Below are 23,240 nucleotides of genomic sequence, written 5' to 3'. Positions count from 1 at the left end.
CTGCTCCTGCCTCAGTCTGTGCAGCTTGATATATGTCTAATGGGCTTCAGGTTCCAGTGTAGCATGACACCGTCAGTAATCCTGACCTGTCAGCGCCGCTGTATCTGCCCAGCGCCACTCCATCAGGGCTCTCACACTGCAAAAATGTTGGTTTTTCATTGAAGGGCGAGAGATCCTCTTCTCCCCCCGTTTTCCTTCCATCTACTCCGGGCGATGCATCTCTGTTCTGGCGATGACGGAGGGATGGAAAGGAATCGTAATTCTGTTAGTTTTTCACATTTCGGTACAGACTGTTCTGTATTGCGTTTGCACGGTTGTTATCGATTGGTTCCTCTTTGGTGATTTATTGATAGAATGCCTTCATTGATGGACTCAGCATTTTATCCTAAACATATCTCAACAATATGTCCTCATTTCATCCAACAATGCAATATACTGTGCTAATGCAAACACACGCTTTTGTCCGTTCCCCCGTAGACTTGAGAAAGACGTTTGACCAGGAACCTCTCGGAAAAGAAGTGTCACTGGAACAAGAAGTGTTGCTGCAATGTCGGCCACCTGAAGGCATCCCAGCTGCTGAGGTAAGATTCGGGGGATTCATCACTGAGCCGACGCACAGTTGTTGTTTGGATAATTACGTCGTTTGTTTGAACAGAAAAGTTATAATAGGGACATGTTTCCCATAGAAATGCGCCCGTACTGAGCTCAGCCGACAGCTCTCACCTCAAATCCAGTGAGCTGGCTTTTCTGAAAGGAGATTTATGTGACTTTTTTACTGCTAGATTCTGCTGAAATGTCACCGTTTTTTTTCTTCTTTAAGCTTAAATGTCCACCACCTTTTCACCATACTGTATGTATTCCTTAGCATGTTTGTGGTGATGCCAGGCTTTAGTTTTGTTCCACATATAGCGGCGAAAACTGTGTTTTGTTTGTGGGAATTTGCCTCAATTCTGAGCTTGCCCGTTTCAGAATTTGTCATAAAATAACACTGAATAAATCTGACACGGTACAGTGCACTGATAAGAGCATTTTTTTCACCGTTGCCTTGGCTATTAAAGTTTGTTGGGTATTTCCTAAACGGTCGCTGCAATTTGGAGGAAAGAAAATTGTAATTATGTGTTGAGGGGGGAAGAAAAAAAAACCCGAGTTGTGTCACTGTGCAACCTTGGTTTGGCCAATATCTCCTCCCTGTTCTACTTCCTCGCTGCCCTACAGGAGAACAGTGTTAGAGCAGCATTTGAAAAGGCTCAGTTGAGATTGCAGGAACATAAATAGAGGATGAAAGTGTGGTTTAATGGGTTGAGGGGGGGGAGTGTGCGGATATGTGTGTGTGTGCTTTTTTTTTTTTTTGGAGTTGGGGGTGCAGGGACTGAACTCTGTAAAGGCTTGTGATTGACCTGGAAAAGCTGAGTTAAGTGAGTGGAACTGCACAGCATTTATCCCCTGCTGAAAGTGCTGACAAGTTAAATGGACGAAAGTTTAGGACTGGCACTCCACAGACTCTCTCCTCATACAATCCAGGCTTCAGTCTGATGGTGTTTCTGTAACAGCCATATAGTGCTGGTGATTCTGCCGCCCGTCTGAGGTCTCTGTCAATCCTTGGATTGGCTCAGTGCAGCGATTAAAGACTCAGCTGGGGTCCAATCATGGCACATCTATGCTTTCTGAGATAAGGAGTCGCTGTGGCAATCCAGACGCACAGCGAAGAGTAAATAGGGGATTTTTTCAGCATCATCAGTTTGGATAAAGGAGTTCGTTTTATTGTAGTTGTCCAACACTGAGCCAGTCGTCTGTTCAACAAGTACTGTTTGGAACGCTGAGGTTCCAGCGCATCAAGGCAAAATTGTGTTTATGACGTCTGGCAGTTGTACTAATTCACCTCTTCTGAAAGCATTTAACAGATTTTTCCCAGCATCTGTATTCTGAAAACTGTGATTGTTTTCTGTTTACTTTTCTTTCTATGATCATGTTGACTTTTTTATGTGTGTACAGAGGCACACTTCCAGCATCTTTAATTACTCACACTTACCTCATGGCTGCGAAAAAAAACAAAAAAACAAAAAGACAACAGCTTCATTTCACAAGATATTTTTATTTTTTCTTTCTAAAACTCAAAGTCAGCTGCCTCAGTTGGGAAAAAAGGACAAAACTGAATGCTGCTTTTTTTTTTTCATCTGTGTTTGTCAGGCCTTTTCTCACACGAGCTCACCAGAGAAAGAAAAAAAAAAAAACTCGGAAAAAGCAGATGGGCTAAGTCTGTGGTTACATATGAATCTGCAGAAGTATGTAGCAGCCGCTGTGAAGGGAAGATCTGTCATATTTCACCCGCTCGAGACGCAGAAAATATAGAGAGGACGAGGGAGGCTGAAGGCAGAAGGAGAAGAGCTGTTATGGTTTGTCAGGGCTGGATTCTGTGGGTTGTTGTCAGGCCTCCAGTCGGCTGTCAGTTCACTCTGTGGTTCCTTTACAGGCCTTTGCCCAGTGAGCGAGAGGCTGGCAAGATGGCAGGCTGTGGCTGAGCCATAAAACCCATACCCTTACAGCACTTTTGTTTAATCATGTGGACCTTATGTGATGGATGCTGGCACCGCTATTGTCTCGCGAAAAAGGGACAAACACGACACACACACATGTGCTGACGGTTGCATTTTCACACGCATGTCGGAGTGCCGGCGACGGCGTTAACGTGTCTGTGTGCGCGGGTCCACATGATAACAGGCTGCCAGCAACTCAGCTGAGCACTGAAAGGCTATTCATCCATTCTATAGAGTGAACGTTGTGATTGTGGTTGACCAGCTGGCAGAAATAGATTCGGTGCTGATGAACTGGAAGGAGGAATCAAGACTTTCTGTGCATCCTCTTTTCAGGGCCGGAATGAAAGAGGTTCGTGAAGAAAATCTGGCATTTCATCCGGCATGTATAACAAGGTCAGCGCAGCTTTTACACGTTACAAAGTGCAGGCAACCGTCGGCGTCCTCTGCTGCCACTGTTGATTCTACTAGAATAACGTTCCACTGTCCACACTTTGTGATACTCCAAAGGTTGTTAATATTTTCACTTCAGCTGTCAGCGATCTGCGTTCTGTTGAGATCAGCCACGATGCCAAAATGGTGCGGCTGTACGTCACCACCCCACACACACACACACACACACACACACACACGCAGAAATAAGAAGCCCACGTTCTGCAGAATCAAAGTAAGTCAATCATAATTAGTTTTGATCTGCGCACACAAAGTGGCTGTTTGATGTGAGCCAGTATCAGTCTTGTGTTCCTTCTTTTTCTTCCCACTTTTCAGATGATTTACATTATAAGTTGTCATGATGGTTTACCATAGTAATGACATCCTGTGATTCTATTTAAGTGGTTTTGAGTCTTTGCTGGCTTTCTGCGGGGGCTGCATTGCCCTGAAAACTAAACATTATGCTGAATAGTCTGGATTGTTTCTGTGATGATGCAGCAGTTTTTCATAGCGGGGCATATGAAACAGTTCCCATCAAACATCTCAGAGGTTTTGATACTCCAAGTTCAATCCGAGGTAACCTAGCCCTTATTTTTTCGACCGGTTATTCACAGTTGATACATAAATTTTCTGAAGTACAGCCTGTCCCTGAGTTGTGGAATACACACATGCACGCACAAGCGCACACACAAAGAAAACAAGCAGCAGGCGTTTATTTTGGCTCTCCCCGTGACCATTACCAATGGAACTTTGGCCTCGCAGAGCTGAAATACAGCGAGTGAGGTTTCTGAAATAGCACAAGGATTCAGTCATCTTGAATGTCTTGTACGCTCTGAAAAAATGAGACACTCGACAGGCTCCCTTAAAGTAATTGTTACACGTTTCCATAGCCATGAATATTTGATATATACTTAATCAAGAGCAGAAGGAAAATGTAACTGTTCGGGCTATTCTAGGAACAAGAGACAAGGAGCGATTTTGGCAGAAAAAAGCTCCGTGCATGGTTCCACTGTTATGAGGGCTTACTGGCTTACTGAGAGCAGCCCATATAATAATAAAGGTAAAGATGGGGATGGAGGACTTTCCATCAGCTCAATGCAGATCCTTCCTTTAGAATACCTCCGTGAAGCTCTTTCATCGACATCTAAAGGGCCTCCGCACAACCAACAGTGGCCTCTTTTCATACTCCAGAATATGTGGCAGCCTCATAAAATGGACAGCAAAAAGAATGCGGCTTTATTGTCCCCCTTTCTTCTGCCGGGCCCTCCATCTACGTCTCAGAGCACTTGTCACAGCCCCGCGACAAAGACGAGGGTTCAGAGGTGATGCGGCACCGCGAGCCGCTGAGCCTGTTTCCATGGAAGCAGGATTTTAATTCGGGCATCTCCTCAGTCAGCCGGGGTCCTGCCGTGTTATCACGGGTAACGAGTCATTGATGCTCTGCGGGGAAGGGGCCCTGCTGCCATGATTAAGACCATTGGCTTTACTCAGAAGAAAGCCAGGAAACACAAAGATCTTTACTTCACACTTCCTCATCCAGAGAAGTGGGGGAAAAAAAAAACTAAGCCAGATGAATTTAAACAGCTCAGGCAGCAGCCGGAGCCAAAATCGAGATTTCATGCACAGTTCTTTGAGCCCAGTGGGGACGGCAGATTTTGTTATTAAGCTCAAATTGTGTTTCCTCACCCAATGTGCTGATAATGACTAGAGACACTGAGTATTATGGTGTAAAATCTGATATAGTTCAAATATGGCACCTTTTCCACACATTACACCATGTAAATGTCAGTGATTAATGTTGATTTTAGGCCCAGTTTCACTTAATAGGTGATTTGAAGGCCCACCGCCACCGCGAGCTCATCAGGTCACCTTGTCAAAAAAAAAAATAGCTGAGTGCTTCTTTCCTGTAAAAACGGTGCATAGTTGAGTTATGAAGGGAATGTCAAGAGTAACAACACTTCAGTGCCCAGTGAAACAGGAAGTGCATTTTCATTAAGATTACCCGTGGGAGAGAAGGTGTCAGGAGGCCAGACCAAATCCCCGTGGCAACCAACCAAAGATTGCCCTTCAGGCACTCACCTGTCAATCATTGCAGTTTTTCCTGTGCAAAGCCTGTGATTTACTCTAATAGCCCACATTTGTGAGCTCTGCTGTCCTCTGCAAGTCGCTGCCCTTTCTACTGTTACCTCCACTGGGCCAGTTTTACATGTAAAATTTCCTGCTGAACAGGGTTTTCTGTGCATATATTCCATCGCAGCTTCCTTTGAGGCAGAAAAGAAAATATTACTCAATACATAATAGAAACTGATCCGTGAAAACAAAGCCAAAAAGCTGCTACATCGACTCTCTGGGCTGCAAGACCAACAGACGTATTGAAAACCCCCCTTTTGCCATTATTTGTATTTTGGACCATTGGTTCTTCTGCCGTCACGGCTTTTCCCGAGCACTTGAGGTAAACACAACATATCTGTTTGCGGTTCCAAAAAGGGTATAAAATGATTTAAAAAAGAATCACATTTCTCCAGCAAACAGGAATCATATAGGGAAGGTGACTCGCTGGGTGCCAGGTGGTAGTTTCATTCGACATGGGAGAAATAAAATAAAATCAGACGGTTCTTATTTCTGGGTAAACTATTTCTTTATCACCTTAAAAAAAAGAAAGATGTTTGAGCCTTTTGCACTGAGCTTGTGACTCTGCTCCAGTTTATCCTCGCTCCTGAAGGTTGAATTGTACATCGAGCAAGTTTCTGACCTCTATCACAGCACAAAGACCATCTCCCTAGGTAAAGTTATCATCTAAGCTTTTTCTAAAGGCCAGAGGTGCCTCGGAGAGACCAAGGACTGTGTGCAGAAAGAGTATCAAACAGTTCTCTAACTTGTAAAGCTGGTTTGTGCTGGTTTATTATTTAATATTTCAGATAAAATAGCGTGTGTGTGTGTGTGCGCGTCGTGCCTCTCAGTAGTCCACATGTACTTATCCGCCCACACGTGAACGTCTCGTGAAAGAATTTGGCTTCAAAACAAAATGTACAGTGTAATGGCAGAAATCCCACAGTCACATCATCAGCACCATCAAAATGCAATCAACCATTCCGCAGAACAATGATGATTTATACACCGAATTTGAAGCTCTTCATTTTTTGAATACCTCCCCCCAACCAAGAGACATAAAAAAAAAAGAGAGAGAGTGGTAAAGATGAAGCCTTCCAGCCATTTCCACTGTAAGTGATGAGTGATTTAGAGAATCATATTTTAAGAGTCCAATGAAGTGTGCGAGACCGAACAGAAAGAGCTGTGTCCTGCTATCCTTGGAACTGCTTTAAGAAATGTCTATTCTCCTTCAGCGGGCTTGTAAGAGAGCCAAAGGCAGGACGGAGCTAGAGGAGGTCATTACTCTTCGCTCGAGTCTCGGTGATCCGTTTTCTGTGTGGACACCTACAGTAGTATCCAATCCAATTCCTCCTCTGTTCCCCAGCCTCACTCCTCCTTCCCTCTTAACCCGTCCCATCCTGGCTCCTCCACATAAACCCTCACGTATACGTACGAGCAAGGACAACACACACACACACTAACATTTTTCCCATCGCATCTCAAGATATCACACCTTTGTGCATTTGGACTTGTTAATATTTATACAGCTCACATTTCCATAGTTGTCACGCAGGCAGATGCAGAGCATATGGCTTGTTGTCTGCTAGTGAATGATTGAATAATCAGTTTGTAACCTTTTGTGGCTCGTTCTCCAGGTGTGTAATTCGAGCCTGGAGCAGATATATACTGTGAAAAAAGGGAAATGAATAAATTACATCGGGTAGATAGTTAGGCTTCACGTGGAGAAGCAGGAGAGCTCATAATGACTTCTCTGTAGAGGAGTCTCGCACGTCGCTGTGGAACATTTTTTTTTCTCTCTCTCTCTCTCCCCTCGTTTCTTTTCGCACCCCTTTCCACCCCCACACTGTGCCGTACACTCTATTTCTGACACAACAGCGATGAGTAATGAATGGTTTTGCCTCGCATTGGTTCTTAACAAGTGAGTGGATTGTATACAGTGTGTTCTGTATATTGGGCTAATTAGTGTTGTGCTGGAACACACCCTGGCAGAGCGCAGCAAACTTCCCACTCGGTGGTTACTCCTACGTCGCTGCCGCAGTCGGGTCCGCAGCCAGCTATGTTTGCTGGTGGGAGTAAGAGGTGACGGCGGTGGGACGCTTGAAGCTGCGTCCTAATTCGGGAGCTGGATTCTTGTAAGGACAAAGATGGTGGCAGTCGAGATACAGTTGACCCCTCATTAATTTGGGTGTTGCCATTTTTTAAAGTCAAAATTTTCTGTTTATCTCAAAGCAGCTGATACCTGTTTACAGCTCAACGTTTATTATCAGACATATAGGTTAAGGTCACGGCAGCTGCAACTGATACTTTTAATATTAGCCATGGATCGCATGAAAGGGTCGATTGCAGCGATAAGCTCACAGGAAATTGCAGTTCTCCTCAGGTTTGCGGAACCTAATAGCATCTTCCAGCTTGTTGTTTTGGTGTAACTTTCTCTTATCGGTATCAGGGTGGCCGTAGAGGAGCATCTATATCATTCGTATCTGTGGATCCTGATCTGCGGCCGCTGGCCTCACCAACCTCTGCAGCGTTTATTGTTCTCTTATGTGATGTTTGTCTGCTTTCCTTTTCTCTCCCTTTAACCCTCACCCCAACTGGTCGAGGCAGATCACCGCCCTCCCCGACACCTGGTTCTGCTCGAGATTTCTTCCTGTTGAATGGGAGTTTTTTCATTTTTAAGTTTAAGTTGTTGGATTCTTCTATACGATATAACATTGTGTAACACTTCACCTTACTAAGTGAAGGGCTTTGAGGCGACTTGTGTTGTAGTTCGTGCCGTTTAAATAAAACTGAATCCAACTGATGTCAATTGAATTTAGCAGCTAGAGGTAAGAACTGGATATTTTTGTGAAGAGATGGCGGAGACCAAAAACAAAGCTAAAAGAAATCACTTCTAGTGAATGTTAGCGTTAGTGAGGTGGACCCCAAATGAATACCGTAATTTCTAGACGCTACTTTTTTCACACGGTTTGAACACTGCAGCTTAAACAATGATGCAGCTACTTTATGGATTTTTACGAGTTTTATGAATTTGCCTCGAGATAAAAGTGACATTGAGAGCGACAATGAAAGAGAGACTGAGGAAGTGTGTGACGAAGTAATTCTGAGGCTGTTCAATTCCGACACTGAAGACTTTAGTGGTTTTAGTGAGCAGGCGGAAGATGAAGATAGCGATCAATGACTTTTCCTGGTAGGCTACTGTAGTTTTTATTTTCTTAACCAGCCGTGTTACAGACACGGTTCGGAAAAAAGCATTTATGTATTTGTATATGTTACTGGTACGTATTTAACTAAAAGTTTAAGTAATCTTTCTGTGTAAATATCTCATGTTACAATGTGCGGCTTATAGACAAGTGCAGCCTAAATATGTACAACATTTGTTTTCATTTTAAAGTTAGTAGGTGCGGCTTATATTCAGGTGCGCTCAATAGTCCGGAAATTACGGTACTAATGTGGCTTCTGGTCAGTTTGATGTGTAGTTTCCTAAGTTTAATCATATCAATGTACCAAGGTGATCAAACCTAAGTCTTGTGTTTACCACGTTTTTTCTGAAGCCAAGAATTAAAAGGAAAAAAATCAATTTTTAGTGTTTTCAGGACCTTAAGAAAATTTGAAAACAGTCCATTTTTAGCTGAGTTGTGCCACTTCAAGGCATACACACAAAAATCCAGGTAAGACTGTCCTCGCAGCAACCCGCTTCTCTTTCTCTCTTATCAAACTGCCTTTTGATAATTGCTTCTTCTGCCTCTTGTTGTTTAATGCTCTGCCCCAAACAACCTATTTAAAAAGGGATTACATTCCATTAAAGAAGAGCTGGTGATATTTCGTGAGACCCTTAATGGTAACGCATAATCATCATTGCTTAATTTTTTTTTTGGGGTGGGTGCTTTTTGTATTTGCACCTTGATGCGACTCCTTCATCGCCTACTTTATGTGATTCACTTTACACCTCGACTACTTGAAAATGCATTAAATCTGTTAGAAACTGACCGGCCCACAACGCGCATTAGTGTTCTTTTCAAACTGGGTTAGAGATAGCCACATTTCTTAGTCGGATTAGGAAAAAGTCATTCAGGTGAACAACCTATTCTTCTGTATTTGGCTAAGAAATGCCAACTTCAGGAACCAGGTTTGGTCTAGACCTGCGCGCAAGATCCCTGCGTACCTGTAATGAATCCATAATGTCTCACTGATTCATCACAGTAGAGGTAATTGATTCCTCGCCTCCACTTCAGTTCCTTTGATATATTTCTTTTCTTTTTATAAATACCCGTCGGTACATGCTGATCCGTGAATCTCGGCCCATTTCTTGATTTGCTCTTGCTTTAGTCTTTCCATTTCCCCCTCTTCTCATTCATTCAGAATCCTCACTTCTTCAAGACAGTCACCTCTTTGTAGCATTTTTCCTCCTTCCCCCCTCTCCGTTCGTTCTCGTCCGTCCTTGCCTCTCAGCGATGATGTATTATATGTATTTTGGCACACTAGCGGCTGCCCTCCTGCATGTGCACCTGCTCTCCATCTCTCTCATCCGTCTTCTCCTCCCTGTCTTGCGTCTACCTGTCTCTCTTTTTATTCCCGTCTCTTCTTCTTGAGGTCTAACTTTCCTTCGTTCCCTCTCTCTCTCTGTGTCTCTCTCTGTGTCTCTTGGCTGTCTCCGACCAGACAGGCTTCTCTTTATGACAGCTGACATGTGGCAATTTCCTTTCGTTAATGACAAGAAATGTGCCAATTACCTCTCCGGATGTTTCACTGCCAATCAGACACTAACGAGCTGTAAGTGCGTGTGTGTGTGTGTGTGTTTGCATGCGAGTTTGTGTATCTGCGAGTGTTTGGAGTCTGTTGGCATGAGAGGAAGTTGGAAGTGCTATATGAGATGTAGTCTTCTGCGGAATTTTAATCATCTTAAATCTTTCCACAAGTTTGGTGTTGAGGCCGAACTACCTTTTCATCTCTGTTTTTTTTTTTTTAATGAGTCCTAATTATCCTCGCCGCAGAATAAAGGACCGGTGAACTGTTGCTCACTTTTTGCTCTCTTACACAAGTTCCCACTTCTGACACGAGTTTCTACCACGTTCTATCCCCTGTCACTCCATCTCCCTCCCACCCCTCCATCTGCACTGAAAAGCTCTTTTGTTCAATTTTTAATTACTTTCTCATATAAAAGTGCTCTTGACATCCGAACGCAGCACGTTCGGAGAGGCTGCCTCTGTGATTGGTGCAAAATTGGATAACCACCTCTTTGTATCTACTGTCAATCTCTGTTTCTAAGAGCAGACCTTTTCGCTTCCTAATGCCCCTGCGCTCGGCACATACTAATTCAAGCGCTGAAAGAGAAAATATTTATCATGTCAACAAAACCCATTGTTTCGCTTGTTTGCATCACTTCAACTTGTTTTTACTTGAGACTTTTCAGCGCGGGAACAAAAGACACACACACACACAAAAAAAAATGGCAATCAGATCACTGTCGAATCTTTGTTCTCTAAACATAGGGGTCCGTCTCTCTGCTAGTCATATTTTTCAGACAGAATTTAAGATCGACGTTATAACACAAACACGCACACGAGAAAACCTATGCAACCCCTAGTCGATAAATACTGCACTAAAACCACTCCTTATATCTTTATGGTAATAGTGCATCATAGCTTTCATACACAAAGATAATGCAGAAGACTGTGTGTGTATGTGTGTGCAATAAGAGGAACTTTTGATATTGAAATGACAAGGGGTGAAATGTTTTCGCCATCACCAGAAAGCTGCAGGTTGCCGACTTACCGCTGACTTCTTGCGGCGTGTTGCTGTGGCGCCGAAAGTCATGACAGACGTCTAACTGTCACCTCACCAGGTGTCACAACAGATTAGTCGAAACAGAAGCCAACTCAATAACACGAAGCCGAAATGACTGGCGACACGTGTGCGCGCCGAGATTGTATTATTTGCAGCGTCTTTACTAATGAATGCATTTTTTTTCCCCCACTCTGTACAAAAATAAGCACCAGAGGAATCAACATGTTAACAAAACGATGGCAGTTTCTGAGTTATTTTTCTCACACACATCCTTCTGCCTAAGTGGCACTAACTCCTCCACATCTGCTATTAAGAGAAATTAGATATTCTGTTTCTTGTGCCTTTTATTCTGCGGTTGTCATTGAGTTGTGTAATATTAACACTGCTCTCATTAAGCATCTAGATGTAAATTAATTGAAACCGTGAGTGCATTTATAGAAAAACCGTACTCGCCTTTTTATACATCTTCGTGAAGATGATTTCTAAAAGCGGTGACAGATTTAATGCGTCTCCTGTATACGCTGATCTTTATTGCACTCTGCTTGGCTGCCAGAAAGGTTCAGTTTCAGTTAATAGACGGCTGCTGATGGAAATGTATTGCCTTCATGAAACTGATACATGTTTATGAAGGAAAATACTCATAATCACCAGATCAGCATAGAATTTACATCAAGCTTACAGCGGTTTACTGTGAAAGCGCTGATGTCAGGATTGTGTGTGTTCAGATGAAACTTCGTGGTGGGGATGAGCTGCATGATGTAGATGTTTTATACAGCGAAGCGGAAGTGTGAAATAATTGTGAAGTGAGCTATTGAAAATATTTTCTTCGCAGCCTCTCCAGTGTGTTCCCACTGGATAAGAGAGCGGGCAGCCTTGCAAGAGGTGTGATGCTGATGGCGTCTTTGATTCCTGTCATCTCGAACTAACACAGATGCGAGCGGCGCTGATAATGCACATGACCCGGTGCGCGCCGCAATCAGTCCATCTTCTGTTTTGAGAAAGTTCTAACAATGCTGGCTTGTTATAACAATGGCCACTGTGTTGTGCGCCTCTGCGCCACTACGTGCTGTTTCTTTGTTGTTTCTGAGGAAAGCCAGCAACAACAGTGACTGTTTTGTCTTGGCAGGACTCATATCAGGTTATTGCCCCACTTTTTGAGATACTTTATCTCTCATGAGAAAGACCCTTTATAAACATCCAGCTTATCTTCGCCTGTACTGCTCCTTGGAGCCTTATCTCTTATCAGGCCCTGCTCCTCATGGGCGATCACAATACACGGGAAGTTAGCTGTTTGCCAGGACTCCTCATCGCTGGACAGTTTCTTTGAAAAAAACCAGAGAACCAGGAAATATTTCTGAATAAAAGCGGCTGCAGAGTGCGAGGCGGCACGTGTTATTCTTTTCAAAAACGCTAAACCTTTCCACCTCTTGAAGAGGAAAGGGATCTCGGTGAATTACAGCCAAATAACCGCTCCAAATGATCCCCCCGTTCTGCGATAGTGCCAGGAGTTCAATATCCGTATCATTTAAAGAAATGAAACTCATAAGAAAAGGTCAGAGAGCCTCTCAGCTTTAGGAATCGTGGAGAGTTTTCTTTTCTGTGCTGCCTGACAATGCTGCTGTTATTGTAGCGCTTTGTTCTACGGGGAGAATAAAAAGAGCATGATAGCTATTGACTTTTTGTAGCAGGACCTCAGAGACGTAAACAATTGCGCTCTAATCCTGGCACTCGCTGTTATTTGGGAGGTTCGACAGAAATAAGAAAAACTATAGCTGTTTAAACACTTCGCTGTGATTTTTCTACAATTTAATGAGGTCAACCTGTCTTATATCTCCTCTCACATCTTCCCTTGAAAACACTCTTCAGTTGTCTCCAAGCTGTTTTTCCTCCATGTTCTTTTTCTTTCTTTCTTTTTCTTAGGTGGAGTGGTTAAAGAACGAGGAAGTTATCGACCCCGCAGATGACAGGAACTTCTACATCACCATCGACCACAACCTGATAATCAAACAGGCTCGTCTGTCTGACACGGCCAACTACACCTGCGTGGCAAAGAACATCGTGGCCAAGAGACGCAGCACCACTGCCACGGTCATCGTCTACGGTAACGTCCTGTTTCACCTAAACCATTAAATCTAACTTAATTTGTATTCCACCTTTGGTACAGGTGATGTTTTTTGCAGGTGACTGGAAAGAGAAAATGAAGTTTTTTACCTTATTAACATGTCCACATGGTGTTTTTTTTGTATGCCAGAAGACAAATCATGAGTAAAATAGGCAGAAAACGTCCACCTTGAATCTGCAGTCTACCAGTGACAGGCTCAAAAACATGAATTCAGACCTCTGGGGTTTGATATGCAACAAATCTAAAGAGGACCGATTCTGTCAACTTACAGGGTGGCACTTTCTGTTTCATTTCTCATCTTCAGAATCGGTTCAAGCATTAGCAGTTTTACAGTGTTTCAGCCGAGTTGTAACGAGGGAACTTCACAGAGTCGCACATTCTAAAGGAAGCAACGGAGTAACATCTATTCCATTATGAGGCAGAGATGGATTATTATTATCATGGACAAAAAAAAAGAGGCTTTATCCAACAGCCGGAGAGGGACTTGACCAACAAACCCTTCACAAAACGACACCACCGATGAGTAAAGTCAAGACACCGGCGCAGAGCAAAAACGTTGAATTCCTCTAAGAGGTCGACTCAACTCAAAATAAAACAAATTTCAAAGTCACTCTGCATAAAGCAAACCCCTCTCTCTCCCGCAGCGTGCAACATTCGCTCATTTTGTTCCCGCCAGAAGGTGTGTGTGGAATGGAAGATTTGTGATTTTTTTTATTTTTTTCTGAACTGAGAGAGAGAGAGGTGCTGATGTGGCTGAGGCATTCTTAAAGAGCCCCCCTGCTGTGGTTTCACACAGACTCACCCACTGTCTCCCTGACATCAACTAACACGACTGTTATAGCTGCAGCACGGCTGTGAAGTTAAACTTGGGCGCCTGCTGGAGGATACTCGAGACGCAACAAACGGCACATGAAGAGGAGGCTTTTTTTTTGTTGTTGAACGCGGGACGTTATTTTTCTGACTGCTGGCTTGATAGCTCGTTAGCTCATTGTGTGCTTGATGGAACTCCTCTTGATACTTTACCTCTGGCAGCATCCCTGTTTCAGACGCGCACACAGAATTTACATCCGCTATTTTCTGCATGCCCAAATTACTGCATAAAGAAGTAAACGCAGATGCAAACACTGCACGAGTGACCAGATAGTTGAAACCGATACTGTCACCGGGGTTGAGTTTCGAAATCTATAATTCCCTCATCACTTTTCCTCGTGTCCCTTCTGGATTTACTGGAGGTGTGGTATTGTTAGCATTCTTTTTTTTTGTGTTGTTTATCTACTATGGTTACAGTTAAGTGAACACTGAGACTAAATGGGGATCAATGTTAGAGGTGATGTAGAAACACAAGAGAGCAGGTTTCAGGGACAAGAGGCTTTCACGTCGCAGTCTATTAGAAAAAAAAACAAGTGCTTTGATGTCAACTCGTCCTTTGCCTTTCCAAAATAGCATACATTTATGAAGAGTTGTGAGAAAGGATAAGGCCTTGTGGTTTTTTTCCAAGTGGTTTCCACTCTGACTGACCACAAGAACACTAGAAACAGGAGCTGATAACAACAAAAAAAAGGGGGTGAAGAGAGTAAAAGAAGAGGAGGGAAGATAGAGCCTTAATCCATAGAGGGTAGAAAGCAGACAGTAAAGAAATGTGGGGCTTTGGCAGTCTCCCCCCCCAGAGTCCAATATTTTGGGCTTCACTCATAAGCATGTCACATTTGAAAAGTCGGAGGCTCCAAGGGGCCCGGTTCCACCATCTCAAATGCCACAGACTTGTTCTCAGCCACAAGCCCTGGTGTCACTCTGCACTGGATTTAGTCGCTGACAGAGATGGATGAGCGAGGGAAGAGAGGCATTAGGAGGAATCAGTGAATGGAAAATGCAGCTATCTGACCAGAATTTACTGTCTGCCTGCACCGCAAAGTAACGACCCGAGATTTCAGGGTCAAAAAAAAAAACCTCGGCGGTGTACACACATTTTAAAAACGGCCGTTCACGTAGACGAACCCAACCCGAATTCAGATGTAATCTTTTTTTTATTGTCTGTCTCTAAGTGCTTTTACTTCCTTTACTTTTATCCTTTTATAAAACAAGTTGGGACACGTTTTTTTAAAGTTTACTGTTTGGTCATCCCTTTTAAGAAATGTTTGAGGAATCAGCCAGAGTTAGATATTAACACGTTTTACGACCGTGCTTTCCAGTGAATGGCGGCTGGTCAACATGGACGGAGTGGTCGGTGTGCAACAGCCGCTGTGGCCGTGGTTACCAGAAACGCACTCGCAGCTGCACCAACCCAGCGCCGCTCAATGGAGGCGCCATCTGCGAAGGGCAAGGCATCCAGAAGCTGCCGTGCAATCCTCTGTGCCCAGGTATGGCAAAAAAAAATTTAACAAAACTCCCACCTGTCAGTGGGTGGAAAGGGTTCAGGTGCACACACACACACACAAAAAAAAACAAATGCATAAAATATGATGCAACTCTGTGTTTGCATTTTTCGCTCTGTTTGTGCCTCCACGCTTACGTGTGTGTGTGTGTCTCTCTCCCACATATTCTCGCTGTCTCTATCACGTATCCACTCACCCACTCATGTGCTCATTTGTCCTCATCTTCTTCATCTGCCATTTGGTTCACTCGACCCCTCGTCTGTCCTGTGTGATAGTGGATGGCCTGTGGACAGAGTGGAGTAAGTGGTCCACCTGTGGGACAGAGTGCACCCACTGGAGGAGGAGAGAATGCAGCGCCCCGGCACCAAAAAACGGGGGAAAGGACTGTGAGGGCATGGTGCTCCAGTCCAAGAACTGCACCGATGGGCTGTGCATGCAGAGTGAGTACCCGACTAATCCTCTGCTACTCTCTCTGACCTGCCAACCAAAGAAATCTCTTCACCCTTTGACCAGGAGTTTTCTCTGTGCTCTTTCATCACCACGCTGTGTTTCACATCGGCACATAACACTCTCACCCTGTCGCTCACTCAAGTCTGTTTCACTTCGCTCATACATAAACAATAAGACAAGCTAAAACGCCTTTTCTGTCTTCGGTGCTTGATCTGTTTCTCTTTATTTTTGCATGCATAATACACAAAAGCTGTTTGATAAAAGTGATATAAAAACTCCAAAAACCGCTGCACATGTTTTTCTGTTAGTTCTGCTGCAAATATAAGTATATGTTTAAAAAAAAAGTGCTTGGCCACAAAGGGAAGCACTCGAACTAATTATCCTTATCACAGGCTAAGAATTTTGGAGTTATATTTAAAATAATAATAAGTCATTATATGGTAATTACATAAGGGGGTGGACACAACTACTGAGCTGCTTTGATTACTACCTTAATTTAAAAACTCTGCTTTCTTTAGGTCCAATGAGAGGAAACACAAGGCCACAAAGTGGCACAAGTGTAGACTTGCTCCATTTCCTGAGCTGGCCATTACATGTGCTGGGAAGTGAGCATGTGTTCTACATGATTATTTAGTATTACAATGACTTCAAAGCACACAAAAGGCACCAGGATGCACCATCGTTTTTCTTTTATTGGTTTTTCTGTTGTGTTGCTTACAAAAAAAATGGGCCAAAGCCAGTTTGTGGTGCAGCCAGATATTTTTCTGCAGGCAGTGAATTGTTTTCTGCTTCTCTTTCTTCCAGTAAGTTAAAAACAGCCACGCAGTTCAGTTAAGCCAACAATCCTGCTCCCTCTGCCTTATAATACATTCACAGATTCGAATCATGCCGCAGTTTCTTTGATGCACAGTGTGAGTTTACTGCAGTGCTAAGTTGTTACATGGTAAAGTGTTTAATACCCTAAACTTCTTCTGCTAAAATAGCATTCCCCCTTCTTCTCTATGCCTGTAATAACGGGAGAAAGAGGACGAGAGAGGGGGGGAAACTGCAGGCATTGCACAGTAACTGAGTTAAACTCTGTGTCTAGTTTAATAAAATTCTTCCCCCATAAACACCTTTGAAGGTGTTAGACCCACTCACTGTCACAGATGCCTCCGTCGTGTGTATAACCTATTACAGATGGTGATTGTGACACTAATGATATAACAGAGGACGGCTGCTGGATGTATTGAATTTGATACAGCTGGCAACTACTGTGTGCGGCCGATGTGAGCCTTTTGCTGCACGATGGGTGCTGTAAACTGCTACCTGCCATATGCTGTCGATGTGATGTAGAATAGGTTACAGCTGACGTCACGCTGGCGATCTATACGCATCTGCTTGATGGATCCGCGTGCCTCTGTCCAAAGTAAACACGCGCCGCACTGTATGTGTTTATGTAGAAAGAACAGGAAACTATGACTTCAGTGTTCGGTGAGTTTACCGTCAGAGGAATGCATTAACTAATTTTATAGCCAAGCTCGTATGTCTTAACAGCGTATAGAAACATCAGGGAAAAAATCTATGACAACGCCGAGGCAGACTTGCTCTTATTTGTGTTATTCATCTTATTTTATTTCCCTCTGCGGCATAACATATGTTCACCCCACACTCCCCTGGCCTTCTGGACGCCCCGCGCAGCTCAGCCTATCCCAAAAGCATTAGTTCTCTGTAGATTGATGGCAGGTTTGCAGAGAATATAAAGCCATAATGATATAGATTTAGGATCATTTCAAGGATTGATTTTTTTTGGAAGCTAAGAGGGTGAAGCCACTTATGTCAATGCTAATGACCATTTCCACAAGCATTTAGGAGAACGGCCCATTATCTAAAAGCTCACGTTATGGCAAATATGATTGGGAATGGAAGTTGTGTGCAATCTGAACTCACCTCGGACCGCTGAGCTGCTCCCTCCAGTGCAGGGCTGGGATCTGAGCGAACACGTGTCTGTGGATTCCGTTGCAGCTTGATCTTATTTTCTGTTGTTTGAATTTATTTAAATCATTCCAATTGGAATCCATCACAGAATTCTAGCAAAGGAATTCGATATGACCGGCGCTCGAAATAGAGCCTGTGATGCTCAGCATCCACTGCTGCGTGCTGTGGAAACACCGCTGACCCCAGTCAAAAAGGAAAGGGTTGTGTTATAATTTACTTTGTAGCGTGTTTATCGCATTTAGACTGTCAGGGAGTTTGGGGGGGTTGGATTTAACAACGTTAAGTATCTTCAGATTGGTCTAGAAAGGTTGCACTTTGCCTGTTCAGACTGAACTTCCCAACTCTAACACGTGTAGTTTTCACAGTTCGCTGGAGCGGATCTGTCTAAACCTCTGTTTTGCGCAACCCCTGTGGTCCTTCTTTTTTTTAAATTCTGATGTTGTTTTCCAAACCTTTGGTAACCCTGCTCTCAGATATGACATTTTCTTGACATATTGATCGAGAGAAAAGGGAACACTGACTCCAGCAAGGGCACATGGCTTATTGCTGTGAAACACCAGAGACGGGACGGTTGTGACTTTAACCTTCGCTTTAGCCTTCTAAGAACATGGAGCTTTTTACTCTTTGTTTTATGAAAACTTGATAAAAAACACAAAACAGATTCACCGCTGAGAAGCAGTGGAAGCAAATATGAACCTTTAGCTGGTCAACAGATATCAGTTGTGGCAGATGGAATTGTGTTTCTCTAAGGTTGGAAGATGTCACATTGTGAAGAGTAATGGTTAAAACACAGACAATGATTTCCTGCACTATGATCTCCTCTTCCTTCCCAGCTCTGTGATGTCAGGAAAGACTAATCTTTGTCTGTGTGGGTTTCCTTTAGAGGCCACCCACTGCAGCCTGCCTTTACTCCTGCTGTACTGTACACCCGGCCGGGATGAGTAGAAACTCTACAGGATGGGTTCAAATGTGCCATCAGTTAGACTGACCCCAACAGCCACCTCCCCCTCCTCCAGGCCCGGCTTTCCCGTTGCCTGATTACATGTACAAACCAACGCCATCTATCAAGCCATTGATTTTCCTGTCAGTCCACTTGTCTGCCCGTGGCTCTCTCCCTTTCCAATAAGGACTTCATTGTTTGTATAGTTGTTTATGGATGTCCCTGGGAGACTGAATATTATGTGCGTGCTATCCCCGGCTGCCGCTCCAGCCCCGCTTTCCACTTCGACATCCGAGCCACAACAAAGCAACACCAAAGCCAAGTTGAGACCCACGAAAAAAAAAAAGCACCATCTATGCTTTTTCAAATCTCCACATCACTGTCCTTCAAGCCTTCCTCCATTTCCTGCTTTCCAAACATAATCATTCCTTTTATCTGGTGCACTAACCTCTCCATCCACCTTCCAGTGACAGATGCAAGGCTGTAGGTTCTATTGACTCCGCTGGAGCCCACACTTTATCAGCCGCTCCATTCCCCCTCACCTGCCAGCATCCGTCCCGCTGCTGCCGAGGCACTAAGCCCAGTTGATGGATCGCACCACTCCCTTACAGAACCTCCATGTTCCCCCTTCTCCTCCCATCCATCTCTATACTCTATACACAGATATGGAAAGGAGGGGCCAAATCAAGAAAAATCGCTTCCCCGTGTCATCACTCCTGCTCATGAGTTTGTTGCTGTCTCATTTGTTGAGTTTGTTTTTTCTGTTGGAAATTTGATTTTCATCATCCTTCTCCCCTCCCTTCCCCCCTTCTCCCCTTACCTCTCCTGCTGTCTCTCCCATCCACAATCCTTCCTCTCTTCAAGGTTCCTTATATCAGAAGTCCTCTGAGGCAAAAGACAAGAGTGATTTGGGAAATTCATGTGAGTTATTGTTTTTTTGTTGGTTTTTATTTATTTTTGCATTATTTCTACCTTACTGTCTGTTTTTTGTCCCCCAACCTGTTTGTTTGTTAGTTTTTTTTTTTCAATCAGGGATTTCACCGGCAGGTTACGCACTCACAGTCCCAGAAAATTCATTAGAAAACATTACTTCTTTGCAAAAACAGCTACATTTCATAAGTGCTGTTTCCGCACTAAAAGCGTGAAACCAAACAGGAAAAACACGTCCGCGACGGGCTGACAACACATGTTTATCACTGTTCTTTTGTGTTCGCATCTGTTTTATTACCCCTATTCTGTTTTTTAGCTACAGACAACCACCGCGGGGCATCTCTCACTTTTGATTTCTGCTATAGTCTTTCTCAAAATGTGTTAGCCGGCTGCCTGTTTGCAAAAAAATGCCAAAGTTGTGCTTTGCCCTGTTGCTCCTCCTGAACTTCAGCCTCTTTGTGTCTCCATCAGAGGATTTAACCCACAATATGTCCCCTGTGTACACAACAAGAGCTTCACACACTAACAGCAAGACTTTTAATAACATATTGTTCAATTAACTTTACTCCACAGAATCCAAAAATGGAACAGAAAAGCTAAATCAAATCAATATGTTGCCTCCCTTTACCTTCAGAACAGCTCCAGTTCTCCTAGATACTGTACACTTGGTAGTGTTTGTCAAGGTTCTGGGTAGGATTCGGTGGATTTTATCAGCTTTAGGATCTCTTCATGTCATCCTAGACTGACTCAGTGACATCCTAGTGGTGACGATGAAACCACTTTTTCAGAATCCCTTATTCTTCTCGCTGCTGAAGGTAGTTCCTCATGACTGTAGCTTTACGTTTGGGGTTGTTGTCATGCTGCAGAACGAATGTGGAAGTGATCCAGTGCGATGGGTAAGAATCCTAACATCGAAAGTGCCTCAAATTCTTCTTCTTTTTTTTTGCACAGCGCTGTATATTTCTCAATTATTCTCTGTCTCTGCATCTCACCCTCCCTCTGTAAATCTCTGCGTTCTCACAGAGAATGGAGTGTTCAATAATCCCCTTTCATTTCCATTTCTTGTACTTTTCCCTTTCTGACAATGGCTCATGTTCAAAGGGATGTATTAATCTAAGTGATACATTTTAATGCGCACACTTAGCAGGTTGCTGCCTTTATCATCAAAGTGTGGATGGGAGATTGTTCGACTGAGGGGATATATGTTAAATAACTGCGGGGAAGCTTGGCAGAGGGAACGCAGTGAAATTACATTTTCAGACTTTCATCACCGGCTCCCCGCTCTGTTTTCTGTTTATGTCTGTGGTAAAAAGCGAGGATTAGAAGCCCCGACATGTATGAGAGCGTATCTTTAATGTGGCGTCTCACTCAAGGCTAAACAGAGATGGCCCGGTCAAATTTGTCCTTTCCTAGAGACTAGAGGCAAACAAAGTCTTTACAAGGACTCCAGCATTGCCCCCGTAATCACAGCCAATTCAGTCAAACTTAACCTGAAGAAATCATTCTAATTTTTTTTTTTTTAATTTACTGTTTAAAACTGTGGCTGAAAGGGAGTGAAGGTTATGGTGGATTTCATTTTCAATAGAGATTCTTTAAAAGCATGAAACATAATGGGGGTTTAAATAGGGTAAATGTTAAATCGTGCACTTATTTAATTAAATTTAAATCCTATTCATCCATAGAATTAAACATCAAGTCATAGCTGGAGAAAAAAAATGAAGCCTGGAGAGTAAGTAAGTGATAAAAAAAAAAAAAATACACAACTTATGACTTGTCACTAAAGCACTCTGGTCTTGCTTTCTATCCTCTATTCCTTTATCCTCCTTTGGGCAAGAGAACACAAGAGACACAGACTGAGTGCCATCTGTATCCCTGAGACACATGAGGCTAATTTACACAAATGTATGGATTTATGGGTGATACTGCCATCTACTGGTGCAGAGCCTTTTACATACATCTCACAAGCTCCCTTATCAAAACACCTTTGTTCTCTTATCATTAAACAGCAGTTTACGTGCTTTGGTGTTTGGCTTTTTGGACAACCTCTTGACATGTACAGTGTTCATACTCATACGCTGAGCGATGCACACACACACACACAAGCTCCTACATGCCTTTTGGCATTTCATTACCTCTAAAGAAGAGTTTTCTCCCCATTTGTCAACTTGGTGACAGTGAAGGACATTCTTTATCAAACACCGCAGAGAGTTCAGACTGTCAGTAGGCATCCATTAAAAAGGTCTGATCTAGTAATGAGTGCCTGTCTGAGTCTGTATTTCTAACAGCCACATATATCCATGCCAGGCCTACTAATCACAGAGGTTTCTCCAGCTGGAAACTGGACAAAAAGACTTTGGGAGGGAGACGGAGATGAAAGACGGTTTGAGAAATGCAAGCTATGTCTAGATCGTATCTGCAGTGTGTAAGAACAAAGACGGAGACAGACTCTGAACTCCAACACACAGCACGGTAATTTGAAGATGAAAACATCTATATCTCCGTCTTCAGGACTTTTGATCTTCCTTTTAAGCGGAGATCCGCGTGTCATTGGGTTGCACTGGAGCAGCCTTCTTGAGTAATTGTTCTATCACGCTCAGTGTTTACCATTAACGACATTATTTCCATTTTTTTCTATTATATATACCTTGAATGTAGCTGCCTCATACATCACTTTTCTGAAAAGATAATCATCTGTAGAAGCAGTGATCAGTGTTAACGTTTACATGCAAGTCCAAAATGCTTGAATAGGTTTTGCAGATTTCTTTGTGACTAAGAGATATTCGTGCGCCTTTTGCTGTAAAGGTGAAAAAACACCGGGTGTTGTGTGGCAGACTAAATTTGCTGCATCACTGCATGCATCATTATACCCATTTACTTTTGACAATTAAGAGTGTCCCCGTGTTATATAATAATAAGCCGAGGCTGTTTTTTCACAGCAGGTCAGCATTAACTACAAGGAGAGAAAAAAAAAAGAAGACAGGAGATCCACTGTGTGCATTTATTTCCCAGGAGATGGTTATTAATATCCGGCTCAATCGTAAACCAGGATATTAGTCTGCTGATAATGGCTTCATCACGGCTCCGTCACGTCGAGAGAGAAAGCTTAATGCTATCGACGTAAACTTATGAGATCTTAAATAACAATTTTTCTATCTCTGTTTTGTGTCTTTCTTCCCCCCTCAACCCCCTTCCTCACCCAGTGGCCCCCAGTACAGACGATGTAGCTCTCTATGTGGGTATTGTCATAGCGGTGATCATGTGCCTGGTTATCTCCGTGGTTGTGGCGCTCTTCATCTACAGGAAGAACCACCGAGACTTCAACTCTGACATCATCGATTCCTCCGCCCTCAACGGAGGCTTCCAGCCGGTCAGCATCAAGACGGCCCGCAAAGGTGGGTTTGATTGCCTTTTTTCACTAATTATTTGTAACACTTGTAAGGTTGCAATGCAGAAGTTTCCATCCATCCATCCATCCATCCATCCATCCATCCATCCATCCATCCATCCATCCATCCATCCATCCATCCATCCATCCATCCATCCCAGCCGACCTAATGCGAAGGCAGTGGACACCCTGGACAGGTCACCAG

The 23,240-nt window shown here is 43.4% G+C and overlaps 1 protein-coding gene across 1 annotated transcript in view; it reads left to right on the top strand.

Moving 5' to 3' along the window:
* Nucleotides 1–477: 477 nt before the first annotated feature.
* The window catches only part of LOC103374963 (netrin receptor UNC5C), a gene marked incomplete at its 5' end in the record, with an annotated part of 38,117 nt that continues 15,354 nt past the window's right edge, over nt 478–23,240 (top strand). The window contains 6 exons of the mRNA XM_008305135.1: nt 478–581; nt 12,780–12,960; nt 15,171–15,338; nt 15,629–15,793; nt 19,585–19,641; nt 22,851–23,042. Of these exons, the coding sequence (XP_008303357.1) occupies nt 478–581; nt 12,780–12,960; nt 15,171–15,338; nt 15,629–15,793; nt 19,585–19,641; nt 22,851–23,042 (867 nt within the window). The remainder of the gene's footprint in view (nt 582–12,779; nt 12,961–15,170; nt 15,339–15,628; nt 15,794–19,584; nt 19,642–22,850; nt 23,043–23,240) is intronic.

The sequence above is a fragment of the Stegastes partitus genome, unplaced genomic scaffold (genome assembly GCF_000690725.1).
Source record: "Stegastes partitus isolate 25-593 unplaced genomic scaffold, Stegastes_partitus-1.0.2 Scaffold2417, whole genome shotgun sequence".
NCBI lineage: Eukaryota > Metazoa > Chordata > Actinopteri > Pomacentridae > Stegastes > Stegastes partitus.
The sequence above is the reverse complement of the archived record's forward strand: the minus strand, read 5'-3'. Positions and strand labels throughout refer to the sequence as shown.